This window comes from Carassius carassius, chromosome 38 (assembly GCF_963082965.1).
Source record: "Carassius carassius chromosome 38, fCarCar2.1, whole genome shotgun sequence".
Taxonomy (NCBI): domain Eukaryota; kingdom Metazoa; phylum Chordata; class Actinopteri; order Cypriniformes; family Cyprinidae; genus Carassius; species Carassius carassius.
In genome coordinates this window covers 16,432,538-16,447,742 of record NC_081792.1, presented here as the reverse complement: position 1 = coordinate 16,447,742, position 15,205 = coordinate 16,432,538, and the positions used below count along the sequence as shown (strand labels likewise).

The window sequence follows — 15,205 nt, the reverse complement described above, 5'->3', positions numbered from 1 at the left end:
TCATAGGATGTGGCAGAATGCGTAATACTCTGCTGTTCTTCACATCTCACTGTGTGCATTCAGAGCAGCACAGCTCAGCTGTAATCAGCTGTAGTCAGTGGCAATAATCAGACATCATGTGCAGGGAAGCCTTTACCTGTGTAGAATAAACCGAATAACGGAGATTTGGCTCTTACAGTAAAACTGCAGATGAGTCAATATAATGTCATATGTATTTGGTTAGATAAACAATCTAAGGATATGAAAACACAGATACAGTATTTTTTCTGTTACCAGATTCCTTTAACACAAAATCATGAAAATTATATTTGCAGTGTGAAAAAATTCATATTTCTGTCCAGTGATTCTGGTATTCATGTAATTAATGTCAAAAAATTACCATCTTTAATAACTGCATGACTAACTGAATTATCCGGTATTCAATGCCTGTATTCAGGCAATACCCTCTATAAAATAATAATAAATCCAGTTGTCTCTTCTTTTTCTTATCGATCCTAAAAACAAAAGAAAATATTTTTAAAAAATCTAATTTGCATCCCTAACTATTTTTCTTAGATGCACCCAATATCAGTGATTTGGAAGCGTAAAACCATTGTGATGTCTGTAGTGTTAATATGCCAAATGTGACCTTTTTTGTAACCTTTCAAATATTCTGGTTTTGCTTACTCTTGAATTTTTTAACTCTTGATTCAAATGGTAAATAAGTGTGTGATTTTGTAAGTATCCTCTCAGTCGCAGGCACAATAGTTCTGCTATTTGTCAGTGAAGCTGATTTGAGGGCACAACACAAATGACCTTGGTGCACGTGTTGTTCTTGTGGCTCAGTGGTAGAGCATTGTGTTAGCAGTGCAAAAGGTTGTAGGTTCAATTCCCAAGAAACATGCATACTGGTAAAATAAAGAAAAGTATATCCTGAATGCGCTATAAGTTGCTTTGGAGAAAAGTATCTGCTTACTGCATATATGTAAAATGTTGTCTTTCAGTGTGCACCACCACACTGCTGATTAAAACAACCCCAAACTGGTGGAAAGAATAACCTTTCCTCTAGCATGCTATTTGAAACCTTTAAAATACAAAATGCATGCCAAAAGCACAGTACATAGCTACTTTAATAATTAGGAGTTTGGTCTATATTTATTTCTAAAATCTAAACTTGACCTTCAAGTTAAAACATGCAGTATTCTTTTTTATATTTGCATTACTTCTGACTGATAATGTGACTCCATGCTAGTCTTCTGACTTGAGTGGGAGCTCTGTGAATGACGACAGCAGCGCAGCTCTTTCTCTACTCTTTGCCTATATGTCACTTCTGATCTGCTGTCAGAGAAGTGGAATACATCTGCACAGCATAATAACAGCCTCAGTGTCCACACTGTTCCCTCACTGCATGTCTGAAGTCATCAAACTCACTCACACACTGCACTTTAGAGTCCTCCTGCAAGATCTGCTCACGCTGACCTTGCATTTATGAGGGATATATTGCAGCTCTGAGCATTTATCCCATGCTGTCAATACATACAGTAGAGTTGAACACTACAACATTTACGGACAGATTGATACATTTTCTATGGACTCAAAGTTGTGTAGTTTCAGTGAGTAATGTCAAACATTGTATCAACAGCGACATCTGCTGGTTAAGCGGCACAAATATCTTGCCTTAAAAAGTGTTGTGCCAACTTTCCTTAAAATAAACGCTTCTTGGTTTGATGTTTTATCATATTTAGTTATTTCCAAGTATTGCATAGGTGTTGAAATACATTTAGATTTACCATTATTGCAAGTGTTTTTTTTTTTTTTTTTTTTTTACATTTTATGAGTGTCTTGATTTATTTACTCAACAATAAAAAAATAGTTAAATAATGAATAAATAAATGATTTAATGTTGCATCTTTATTCTAATTCATTTTAGTCTGAACATTTACCTCATCTAAGAACAAAACCACATATAGAAAGTGCCATATGCTAAAATTAAACAACTTAGATTCAGTTGGTAAAGAAATCACTTTAATTCTGTACATAATCAACTTAAAGAAAAAAAGAGACTAAAATGAGAGAAGAGGGTAGTACGTAAATCTTCAGGAAAAACTGGACAAATGTAAATCTAGTCTCCATTTTCCATCGGGCTGTCCTGGGTATCATCACTTTCCATCTTCTCATCATCTAAAAAGATGACCAAACACAAATTTAGACCATTACACAGGCATAAGATTACAACCTGATCAGGACGAAAACTAATTTTGGCAACTGCAAAGCAGATCCTTTACTCTTTATTCAGTTAAACTTCTTACTCTCCAAAGTCTGCTGAAGTTCCTGAATCGTGGTGAGAAGGACGTGGAACTGTTTCTTACGAAGTTCCAACTAAACATGGTTAAAAAGAAAAGAGAAGATCAGAGGGAATATCGAAGTATACAGAATGATCAAGAAATACTGCATTCCCTTACCTTGTCCTCCACATTCTCCTTGATGTGTGAAAGCTGCTGAAGCTCTTTTTCTAAAGCCTCAAGCTGCCTGTAGAAATAAGATCACAAAAGGAATTACAGAATGTACAGAATACAGATTTAATACACAGTCAACCAGGTAATAAATAAATGTTAATATATATGCGATTTGACCTAAACCTACTTTAAGGTCTCATGTCTGTCTGGATGTTGCTTGATAACTCTGGCCAAAGCATCATACTCTATAAATAAGAGCGTTAAATTAGAGAGCAGAAATTAGTGATAAAAAAATAAAATAAAAAAACCTTAAAAGTACAAAATGTCCGTTTTTTTTTTTTCAAAGGAGCTGTACTGAACCTTGGCGGTTTTTTCGTATCCTTTTTGCTCTCTGGATTTCCTTTTTGCACTCTGCAATTTTATCATGGGCTGATGTTATACTTTTCTCTACATTGAAGAGAAGAAACAAGAATATTTTGCTTAGTAAATGAACTAACGGTAATGAAACCCGACAAAGTCCCACATGCACATCCACTGGAGGTCTTACCAATATCTGCATAGATTGCTTCATAATTCTCCATTTCTTTCAGGTTCATGTCATACACAAGCAGGGTTTTCCCCATGGAGAACTCACACTGAGCCAAAGAGGTCACCATCCTCTGATATTGTGAGAACCTGCAGCAACAGAGACGCGCATGCAAGTCATTACACATAAGGCTATGGTAACTAATCAGTGAAATAAGGTACATCATAATGAATTAGACAGATCACAAATTATAATAATAGTTAAAATTACCCTTCCTCTGGTGAGAAACTGGAATGGCACCATTTGGTAAAGCTCTTCATGAGCACATTAATGCGCCTGTCATCTCCAGCTCCATCTCCATCGATGAGTAGACGCTTCCGGATGACCTCATCTGTGAAACGATACAGACACAGATGCCATTTCAGAAGTATTGTTGAAGCTACCTACACATAAACCATATGAAGCATATCGCATGGCTAACTAGCTATGACTCCTCATATTGATCTCATTTAAAGTGAGTTTCTTTAGTTTACAAAAACACATAGTCGGCCACCATTGTAATGAATCACTCTGATATGCCACATAAATAACAAACACAAACTAAATATACACCAAAACAAGGAAATCCTTACCATCAGTGATGCTACCCATTATCCAACAAGCTAACTGGGCTATTTGAAAAACTTTATTGACATGCGCACACGGACACACGAGAGCATCAGAGCCCCGCCTCTGTTGCGAAGCAAATGAGCCGAAGCCGCCGACCGCCACAGTGCGATTCACAGCAGTTTACTAAATTATAAAGTTTTGTTTCATCGTTATTCAAGTCATTTAGAAGTTGTGGGTAAATTACTCTTTCAAACGTTTAAACTACTCGCGTGACTTCCAGTATAAGTAAACAATTCATTAGTTTTTGACAGTGGTGAGAAGTCTGACTCATTTATGAGAATCGGTTCATTAGAACAATTCGTTTCAAAGAACAGTTTAAAAAATAAAAACACGATTTAGCTTAGAAAAAACATAGTCATTTATATAAAATGAAAGTCATTAAACATAAATATAATATGTATTCACATTAAAAATATTAAAATTTATTGACAAAGATTGTTTGTCATGTTTTAGTACAGCCTGTTACTTAACGGGTCTTGACTTATTACGAATTTGACGTAGAATCTACTGTTCTCGGTTCAAAGTGTCGGTTCCATTGTTAATCAAGATCCGACTCAAATATTCGCTTCAGTTTTTGAACGTCGTATAGCTATGCGAATCGGTTCATTCAAATTAATTTATTTTAAAGAACCGTTTTAAACACCGATTCAGCCTTTCTTTTAGTCCGTATCAGAAGTTCCGTTTTCTGTAGCCACGAGTCAGCTCATAAAGCATGAAGTAATTTAGAACATCGATAAAAATATGCATTCACATTAAGAAATGTAATTATATCAGCTCAGTCACTCATCGACTCTTGGCTCATTACGAATTTGACATTTTCGAACATATGTTCATATTCATGTTCAAAGTGTCGGTTGCACTGCGAGTCGGAGCGGCTTAGTAAACTTATTCATTGAAAACCCGACTCAGATTCACAAATCTGAAAGTACATCCCTGAACGACAAGGTTTCCCCCCTCATTATTAAATCGCCAAAGTCATTTCAAAGTTGTAACGGCTGCGCGTGGCTTTGATTAGTACGTTTTAGTTCAGCAGACGCAATAGCGTTATAACCGAAGTGCAGTAGCAGCAGGTTGTGTTTCAAAACCCACTGAGCCGCCTAACGTTACCTAGACAGTCTATTTGGGCTCAGAGGGCGCGTCTGGGACGCTCGAAAAGCTGTTGTGAAAGCGTCCCAACTAAATGACTAAAAAAAACGCACTGGAGCGTAACAAGCCCGCGAACTACGCCCAGGAATGCTGCCCAGACAGGCAGCGAACTCGTTTATGACACACCACCATACTGTGCATTGACAGGCGTGCTCGGTGCATGCGTGCTGCTGGAATCAGCCAGTGACGTTCTTGTCCCAGAATGCTGCCTGGTAAACAGACATGGAAGCACCTGGTGAAGACCTCCACAGTCACTGAGCACTGCACTCGCTCTTTGAACTGATTGAACTGAATTTTCAATACACTCTAAAGCCTGCGCTTTTGTTCTCTCTGGAGCTCAACCAGGACCTCTGAAGTCCAGGGCATTGGTAAGAGAACAACGATGACATCGAGATCAGCTGCTAATGTCTGTTCTGCCAGTTAGCCAGTTGCATGCTACAGCAGTGCCACCAATGGCTGGTTTGAGCTGCTCAGTTAGCGAGGAAGCTAAACGTGCTGTCGTCCCCCTCCCCCTCTTATGTGTCTAACATTTTATTTTGGTGACGCAATACTCAAGTTTACTTTGTCCGTTTCGCTTTGTGACAAACCCGCTATGTTTAGACCTTAAGGAAAAGTTATTGTAGAAGCCATTGTGGATCTTGCCATTATTGCTTTCACTTTCCCAAGTGCACTTGGTTAGTTGAAGTTAACTAGTGGATGCAAACAAGTGGACAACGCTAGAAATGAATGTCTTACGAATTTGGGGGGGGGGGGATGTCCCGGACTGCACATAAGCATTAAGGGTCTCCCCCATAACACCCCCCCCCCCCCCCCCACCTCCCAAATAATAATAATACTAATAAAAATAATAATAATACTTGGGTGGTCCCTTGGTTCTTCAAAAAATTTTGAATTCTTCAGAAGAAGTTTCGATTGCTGTATTATAGTTAGACCTGGCTATGTTAGCCTACATATTTTATTTTTAACGTTTTACAGGGTTGCTCATTATAACCAATCACACACGACTCTGTTGAGGTTGTGAATGCAGTAGCCAATCAGAGGCGTTCAGATGTGTCATCACTGAAACACCAGAGTTTTGTTCAGAGTGAAACTCGCAAATTCCCTCATCATAAACAACAAAGAGCAGATGTTGGTACTAGGGCTGCACGATATTGGGAAAAAATGACATTGCGATATTTTATTTTTCTGCGATATATATTGCGATATGAAATCTGATCAAATTTTTTCTTACAAACAAAAATGGGGTGAGCACACTTACATTCTCATTTTAAATGATTTAAACATTGACACCATCGTGTCAATTGATTAATGTGCGCGAGGGAGAGAGAGCAAGACAGCGCTCGTGTTGTTTGAAGACGGTGAGCGTGCTGCCGGGGCTCTCTCACTCTCTCTCGCTCTCTCTCTCGCACGCTCTCTCTAAGTCTCTAGCGCTCTCTTTCTCTTTCGCGTTCTCCGCGAATCACATTCATAAAGGGCCGGGGAGCAGCTGGCCCGTACAGTTAATGAATAACGGATCAACTACGACTGCCTACATCGCACATCCTGCGATGTGACTATCGTGGATTCGTACATCGCGATATCGATGCTTAAACGACACATCATGCAGCCCTAGTTTGTATGATGTAAGTTAGAGATTAATTTGTCATACCTTGTATGGACAGCTTCACTGATTATAAGAGGAGTTATGAGTGCTTAAACACTAGCTAGACTAAATACTAATTTAGTGTTCTTTCACTGCATGATTTCAGTATAATAAAATGCATTTAGAATGCTCCTAAAATTCAAGATATTGGGGCAAAACACACACACATACACATATATATATATAATTTAGAAAAGTTGAATATCACATGAAAAGTGCAATTTTTTTCGCATAAATCACAAATGTGAAATTGATTTTAAACAGCAGTTCAATAAACAAAAAGTTAATATTAAGAGACTTATGTTTTAGTCACCACATTGCCAATATTTATTTATTTTTGCTCTATTTCGCCAACAAAATGGTTCCAAACAAAGTCACAGCACTGGGGCCCGTTCTTCGTACGTCGCTAACTCAGTTAGCTGGATTTGAATGTTGACGATTTGGCATGGTCTTGGATCATTTGGTTCTTCGAAGCTCATCCCAGAGCTGCTGTCATAGCAACAGGTCCATAAGCTTAAACCTGCTCGGGAGCAGGCTTATTTAATGTAAACAGGATTAGATCGCTTCTTTTCAACCAGAACTGATACTCAAAATATGTCTGCTACCACCGCTACTTTATTACAAGTGTATCGTACTGATCCAGGGACAATAATTTAAAATAATAATCATTAAAAAAATTATTTAAAAATAATATAAAAATGCTGTGTAGTCCATAACAGCCTACTATAGACACAGCCAGTTTTACTCACTGAAATATTTATTATTTATTTGTCATAAAATTATTACTTCATAATTGTATTAGAGTCTTACACACATGCTATACAGATAATAGAGTCGTGCATTATTTTGAGTGATGACTGCTATTATAAGAGTGGCTTGATGGAGCGCAGGAGATGCAGATAACATGATATTGACCCTTAAGAAACTTTCATTAATGCCGTCACGTAACAAATCTGTCCAAATATAAAATGAAATGAATAGATAATTTCTACATTGAAATAAAAATGTAAAGACTGTACAACTATTATAAATTGTGAATATAAATAATTGGGAATCATGAAAACAATTCTAATAAAATAAAAACATGCATCTATTATCTGTTTCATGTATCTATTATAACATTTATGTAGTTTTGTTTGCTTGGCTGTTTCCTTATAAAAGTCCAGAAATTTGTCAAGTTTTTCGTCGGGTGTCGTTTTAAATTTTATGACGTCATTACATTGCCGTCTTGCCACCAGCCAATCGCTGCACTGCTGATCATAGTTTCGAGTATCTATACATATCCCCTTTTAAGCCAACACATGAACGCGCAATTATCTCAGATTACTCAATCCAGCGATACTAATCATACACAACAGGTGTGTTCGAAGAACCCAATTAGCCGGATCATGATTAGCACGATGATATCATCTTGGATGTGTCATTTGATCTCGGATGTAATAAGCGACGTACGAAGAACGGGCCCCTGTTTTGCGTCTCTGAAAAACATTACCAGTGTTACGTTCCTGAATGATTCAACTGTTTGAATGATTCAATTCAATCGCAATGACTCACTTATTAACAGTGACTTGCTGCCACCTACTGGCAGTTTTTAATTTCACATTTTGAAGTAACCTTTTATATATGTATATATATATATATATATATATATATATATATATTTTTTTTTAGTTATTTATTTAAAATCATTTCAAATATCAGTAGGCCTATTCAGCATTTTAGGATTAAAATATCAAAACATTATTTATGAATTTGTAACTGCAGGTTAAAGCATTCATGCCTGCATTAAACCGTGCATGCATCTAAATGCTACTTCAGATGCAGCTTCTGTGTTTCCTCTGCATTGCATGAATTTAGTTGATGATGATTTTATTTGTTTGGTAACAGCCCCAAATATTTTATTTTTGTAATTGACTTTATTGATTAAATGTAAGAATTTGACACATGTAAACATGCCTAAGAAGGGTAAAAATAATTTAAAACTTGTTGGAAAAGATTACTTTCTGTCAATCCTTGTGAACTGACCAGCACACAGAATCCGCTGTCCATGGCAGTCCTGCAGTGCAACACACTCAGCAAAATTTGCCTTTTTAAGGTCATGCCACAGCATCTCAAAAGGATTCAGGTCAGGACTTTGACTAGGCCACTCCAAAGTCTTCATTTTGTTTTTCTTCAGCCATTAAGAGGTGGACTTGTTGTTGTGTTTTGGATCATTGTCCTGCTGCAGAACCCAAGTTCGCCTCAGCTTGAGGTCGCGACTAGATGGCCGGACATTCTCCTTCAGGATTTTTTGGTAAACAGCTGAATTCATGGTTCCATTTCTCACAGCAAGTCTTCCAGGTCCTGAAGCAGACCATCACACTACCACCACCATATCTTACTGTTGGTATGATGTTCTTTTTCTGAAATGCGGTGTTACTTTTATGTCAGACGTAATGGGACACACACCTTCCAAAAAGTTTAACTTTTGTCTCGTCAGTCCACAGAGTATTTTCCCAAAAGTCTTGGGGATCATCAAGATGTTTTCTGGCAAAACTGAGACAAGCCTTTCTGATCTTTTTGCTGTTGTTGTGCGGTCTTTTGTGACCTCTTAGATGAGTTGTTGCTGTGCTCTTGGGGTAATTTTGGTCAGCCGACCACTCCTGGGAAGGTTCTCCTCTGTTCCATGTTTTTGCCATTTGTGAATAATGTTTCTCACTGTGGTTCACTGGAGTCCCAAAGCTTTAGAAATGGATTTATAACCTTTTCCAGACTGATAGATCTCAATTACTTTCTTTCTTATTTTGCTTTTAAGGGATCTTTTGGTCATCTTCACTTTGTCAGGCAGGTCCTATTTAAGAGATTTCTTGATTTTTTACAACAGGTGTGGCAGTAATCAGGCCTGGGTGTGGCAAGAGAAATTTAACTCGGGTGTGATAAACCACAGTTTTAACAGGGGGCAAACACTTCTTCACACAGGGCCATGTAGTTTTGGATTTAGCTTTCCCTTAATAATAAAAACCTTCATTTAAAAACGGCATGTTGTGTTTACTTGTGTTATCTTTGATATAAGTATTTAAATATTTAAATGTGTTTGATGATCTGAATCATTAAAGTGTGACAAACATGCAAAAAAAAAAAAAAGAAATCAGGAAGGGGGCCAACACTTTTTTCACACCACTGTATAGACATCCATACACATACATATTTTTAAGCATGTTATGTATAAAATTTTATATTATGTATAATAACTTGATTGTATATTTTTAAAAATCATTTTACATATAAAACTGACTATTCCTTCAAATTAAAATCTAATGTGTCATGCTGTTTTCACAGTTCTTCAAAGAAATTGTAATAAGCAAGCTTTGTACATCATGGCTTCAGCTGTGCATGCTAAATTTAGAATATTAATTGTTTTCAGTTTAACTAATATGCACCTCCTGTAAGGTGTTGATCAAGAGTGGGTGTTTGTGCTGCAAACTGAAATGCTTATATAGTTTTGCAGAATGATCGCAGACTGAAGGGGAAATCTTTGACACCACAAAGAACATCACATCATAAGTCATAAATTAGCCTCCCGTTTCACTCATGCCAATGCTTGATGCGTAATGCATTCATCACTTTCCATTGACACAAGCAACAGGCTGACAGTCATCCAATTAACATCAGAATGATGCTTTTCATGTATATCTGTTATTTCCCCTCTGTTTTGAAATTAGTTTTAAAGGGATACTCCATCCCAAAATGAAAATTTTTGTCATTATTCCCCCATGTCGTTCCAAAGCTGTGAAAGCTTCGTTCATCTTTGGAACACAATTTAAGATATTTTGGATGAAAACCGGTAGGCTTGTGACTGTCCCATAGACTGCCAAGTAAATAACACTGTCAAGGTCCATAAAAGGTATGAAATGCATCATCAGAATAGTCCATCTGCCATCAGTGATTCAACTGAAACGTTATGAAGCGACGAGAATACTTTTTCTACGTGAAGAAAAAAAAATAACTACTACAATTCATTTCCTCTGTTTCTCTTCACTTAACCGTAGTCCCATTTTGTAGATTATGAGCTGAAGGCAGGCAGTGTACGCTCTTCTGTATCAGTAGTGCCACAAGGATAATTTTTTTACGTACGTATATTTACGGTTTGATTTGAAAGAAAACAGCGCAACCTTGTGGCGCGGCTGACTCAGAAGAGCATATGCTGCCTGCGTTCAGCTCATAATCTCCAAAATGGTGCTACAGTGATGTGGAGAGAAACAGAGGAGACAAATTGTTGAATAAAGTAGTTATTTTTGTTTTTTTCGTCTACAAACAGTACTTTTCATACTTTCCTGGACCGAGACACTGTTATTTATTTGGCAGTCTATGGGACAGTCACAAGCCTCCTGGTTTTCATCCAAAATATCTTAAATTGTGTTCCGAAGACGAACAAAGCTTTTACGAGTTTGGAACGACATGGGGCTAAGTAAATTAATGACAACATTTTCATTTTAGGGTGGAGTAACCCTTTAAGTCAATTATAATTTATTCAGACATGTATTGCAATGCCTTATTTTGAAAATTCATACCGGAAATATTTTTCGTCTTAAATGGATGAAGTCATACAGTGAAAATGTTGCTTAGTATTATGTTAGTTTATTAGGTTATGAATTTGACGTTACACTAAGCATATGCTGGAAAGTCAAAATGTTTTCACTGGTTCCTTATATCCCTGAGACGGATTATCAGGCTGTCAACTGAAGGGCTCTCAGATGGTTAGCCGGGGATAGTCGTTATTGGATTGGATTACTCTGTAGCGACGGGCTCCTTCATAAGTAGATCTTGAACTAGTAAAAAACTGTAGAGAAGAAATCCACAGGCTCCTTTGTCAAAAAACAAACGGCTATTTCCCGAAATTCTGATTATTATACACTGACTACTTAAATAATGCTGCTAACATTAATCCGTCCCTTCATCTGTTTCCTTTCTGCAGATTCCCTTCCCAGCTTGTGTGGCAGTCTGGAATCACCATAGCCGATGAGGATCTACTGACTTGACCAGTTTAGTTTACAATTTTTTTACTTTTGACGAGGTATGAAATAATAACAAAATCACTCCAGGTTTTTTATTTATTTTTTTATTTTCTCAAAAAAAAAGGGAATATTAGATTAATTTTGCGGTTTCTAAACATATTCCTTTTTAACAACTCATTATTTTTTAGTCCCTCACAGGTGTTACTATGTCTTTAAAAGAATAGTTCACCCACAAATGAAAATTTGCTGAAAATGTACTCACCTTCAGGGCATCCAATTTTGTTTCTTCAGAGCGGATTTGGAGAAATTTAGCATTACATCACTTGCTCACCAATGGATCGTCTGTAGTGAATGGGTGCCGTGAGAATGAGAGACTCCGGTCCATCTGTTAATGTCTTGTGAAGCAAAAAGCTGCCTGTTTTTAAGAAAAATAAATCCATCCAGCGTTTTAACTTTAAACGGTTGCTTTTGAAAGTAATTTCAGTCCATATTTCATAACAGTGCTTCCTTTAGTAAAAAAAAAGTCCATCCCCTGTTGTCCTCCCACATCAAAATCCAACTATGTATTTGTTTCGACTGTTAGAGAAAACTATATTATGGGTAGAGGACTCCTCTAGGAATTTACATAGAAGTAGTAGAGGATCCATTGGTGAGCAAGTAATGCAATCATACATTTCTCCAAATCTGTTCCAAAAAGCAAACAAACTCTTCATCTTGTATGGCCTAAGGGTGAGTACACTTTCAGAAAAATTATATTTTTGAGTGAACTATTCCTTTAAAAGGTTATAGTGGTAAATTACGAATAGGTCCATATTATAAAAGTGGTCCAAAAAAAAAAAAAAACAGTTTAAGGACTAAAATAAACTAAAGGAGTGAAAAAAAAAATATTAAATCCTAATATCAAAATTTTTTTGCTGTCAATTTTCTCAGTAGACCAACCCCTGCATATCTTACAGACATAACCTATGTTTAAAATGAAAAAGTGTAATATGAAAGGGTAATCTTAAAGTGGCAGTGAAAAGTTAAAATATTATCATCATTTTAGTCACCCTCATGTTGTTCCAAATCTGTATGAATTTCTGAATTTCTTCTGCTGAACATTAAGTTCTTTTCAAAAGAAGTTATTTTGAAGAATGTAACTAAACCATTGACTTACTCATTTTTGGGGGAACTATCCCTTTAATGATACAATAATAATAAAAATAATAATAGATCATTTAAATATAATATAACTTGTAAACATGTTTCAGATAGGGTCATTTAATCTATATGAATGGTTTTACATGCTTCCTTTCAGAGGGACAAACTGAAATGAAACAGCTCTAGTCTTGTAACGATTTACATTCGCCAAGCAAAAATGTTAACGTGGAATCAAGACAGCCTGCATTTTTATTTCTATTTGATAACTGTATAAAAACACATAGGCAACATATTCTAGACCCTTTATATTCAGTTGTTTTCAAATATTACTAGTGGGATTAAATGGGTTACATTTGTTCTAGGTCAAACAAAGTCATACAAAGGAGTAGGTATAATAATAATAATAATTATTATTATTATTATTCCTCAGAAAATGTATTTTCATGTAATGAGGGAATTCCCAAGCCGATTGATTCAACTTTTTGATCAAAACATATTAAGATATTCGTTTTAATGTGTGTGTGACAGCATAATAAAGTAAAAATTTCGCAAATTCGCTTCAGGGAAAGGAAGTTTTGAGGTCGTCCTTAAACTTTTATCTCCGTAATCTGCTCTTAACGTGTGTTTCGTGACACGCTGCCTCGTGCGGCACGCATCGGGGAACGAGAGACAGCCAAGCTCGCTCTCTAGTGAGTGAACCGCGTATTCGGTTCGATGTCATTCATTGAAGGAATCCGCTCGGCCACCTAAGCGCGAGCTCACTGCTGTGTTTGTTACATTGTAGCGGAAAGAATGTCGGAAAGGGCCGATGATGACGTCAGGGGGGAGCAGCAGCAACAGCAGCAGCGCAGAGCGGCCAGGCAGCTGAAGCAGCGGGGAGAAGCCTCCACAGCAATGGCGACTGTTGCGGAGCGCAGATCCCTGCCTAGTCCTGAATTAATGCTGGGACAGCCTTGGAGCAGCTGGGTCGATGCTGTGAAACTCTACGGGAGCGACGGTGAGTTGATCGGCCGTCGGCCATTGCGTTTCAGCGGGCAAGCCGCGTCAGATCGCGAGCGTTTGCCCGATTGCGTGCAGTTTTGAAATACTAAGAAACGCGAGAACAAGCCAGCAAGTGTAACAATTTATGTAACACGATCCAAATCGCTTCCTCAGGTACAGAATTGGAAGAAAGTTTGAAAGAGTGCGGGAAAAATCGCGAAGCCATGAGACTCTGCAGAGACGGTAAGTAATGTTGCTTTCTCTGGTCAAAGGTGTGTTTTTGTTTTGGTGCTGTGTTGCACACTTTTCACGCACCGGCTCACCGTGAAACAAGTGCAGCTGATTTTTGATTACTAGCCCTGAAAACTCTGCTATTACGACACTTACAAGCGTTAAAAACAAGCTCTTGTATGCCTGTTTACACTGTTTGTAGAAACATTTGTTACTGTACAAGTCTGGGTTGCATGTCGGAACTTGTGAATTTGAATTGAAATGAAAGTAGTACGAATATAATACATGCTATATATATTAAATCGTCATGTTTGAAATGTCTTAAATATGTTCAAACACTGAAATGACATTTGAACTTAAATAAACAAGCATAATATTTTTGGTTACGTTTATTGAAGTCACACATTTTATGATACAGACATATAAAATCTTAACCATATGTAGAACTATATTATAACATGACTCTCTGAAATACTTATATATAAATTCAAATTAAGTGTTTAATGTCCAAGTATTTGCTCATTTTCTATCCTTTTAATAAATAGGGAAATACAGTCTAATTTTAAACACGTTCATGTAGAGATTTTTTTTAGTGTTCCTGGACACCTCAGCGACTTTTTTCATCTCCTATAATAAAATAATTTACGCTCAAATCAGTATTTCATTTATATTTATTAAATATTTGTTAACTAGGTCTTTTATGTTAAAGTTCTCATCACCCTATTTTTATTTAGCGAGCTGGCTGAATGTTAGATCTTACTTCGATTTAAATGAATATAAGTGACTCAGCTGTATTTTTTATGTGACTGATGATCTAGGTACTTGTCAGTAAGATTAACCCACCTTTTGTAAATTAAATGTGTAACTAGCATTTTAGTAACCCCAACAAAGCAGGTGACGTCTTACAGTGACCATCACGGCTGTTTTTAAATACATTTGGATTTCTTTAATTGACAATAGATTATTCTAACAGATCTTATCTTTATACTTAGTTGCCGTGAGGTTTATAAAAATGTCATCGCCAGGCGTCTTTATAGCTCTTTTCTGTTAGTATAGGAAGCACCAGATACTGTACCTGTCAGGGCATTTATCAACTATTGAAACCATTGAACAATTTAGAGTAAATTGGTTACGTCTTGAAAGACCAAAGTCGTCGCACAGGAATCTGTCAGATATGTCAACCCCTAGGGTTACATAAAATGAAAAACAACACCTTTTTGCCTGTGTGGACTTTAATCATTGCTGGTTTTCTGTTGAGCTGTTGTCAGTGTTTTTGTTTTTTTATTATTTTTTTATTTAAATCCAGAATTAATTAAGCAGGACTGTTCTCAGGTCAGAGTAGAAGCCAAAGCTTCGAACACATCTTTATTAAGATTTAAGTTTCAGTTTCAGCTTTGTCTACTCCTAAAATATTTATGTGTGAGGATGTATTGAAAGCAGC

The 15,205-nt window shown here is 36.8% G+C and overlaps 2 protein-coding genes across 3 annotated transcripts in view; one reads left to right on the top strand and one right to left on the bottom strand.

The window, feature by feature from the left end:
- Nucleotides 1-1,987: 1,987 nt before the first annotated feature.
- LOC132119433 (THO complex subunit 7 homolog) lies at nt 1,988-3,745 on the bottom strand. The gene is made up of 8 exons (XM_059529384.1): nt 3,594-3,745; nt 3,232-3,352; nt 2,983-3,110; nt 2,796-2,882; nt 2,623-2,680; nt 2,442-2,508; nt 2,289-2,358; nt 1,988-2,160 (listed from the first exon to the last, which is right to left on the bottom strand). Exons 1-8 carry the CDS (start codon nt 3,610-3,612, stop codon nt 2,102-2,104), a joined length of 609 nt encoding a protein of 202 aa, XP_059385367.1. The 5' UTR covers nt 3,613-3,745; the 3' UTR covers nt 1,988-2,101.
- A 1,172-nt stretch (nt 3,746-4,917) lies between these two features.
- The window catches only part of LOC132119431 (ataxin-7-like), a 35,881-nt gene continuing 25,593 nt past the window's right edge, over nt 4,918-15,205 (top strand). The window contains exons 1-4 of one of the 2 annotated variants that reach the window (XM_059529381.1): nt 4,918-5,144; nt 11,373-11,471; nt 13,337-13,549; nt 13,708-13,776. In XM_059529381.1, the coding sequence (XP_059385364.1) occupies nt 13,345-13,549; nt 13,708-13,776 (274 nt within the window). In that variant the 5' untranslated portion in view covers nt 4,918-5,144; nt 11,373-11,471; nt 13,337-13,344. Of the gene's footprint in view, nt 5,145-11,372; nt 11,472-13,101; nt 13,550-13,707; nt 13,777-15,205 lie in introns of those variants that run through there. The other variant, XM_059529382.1, reaches the window with a different exon arrangement.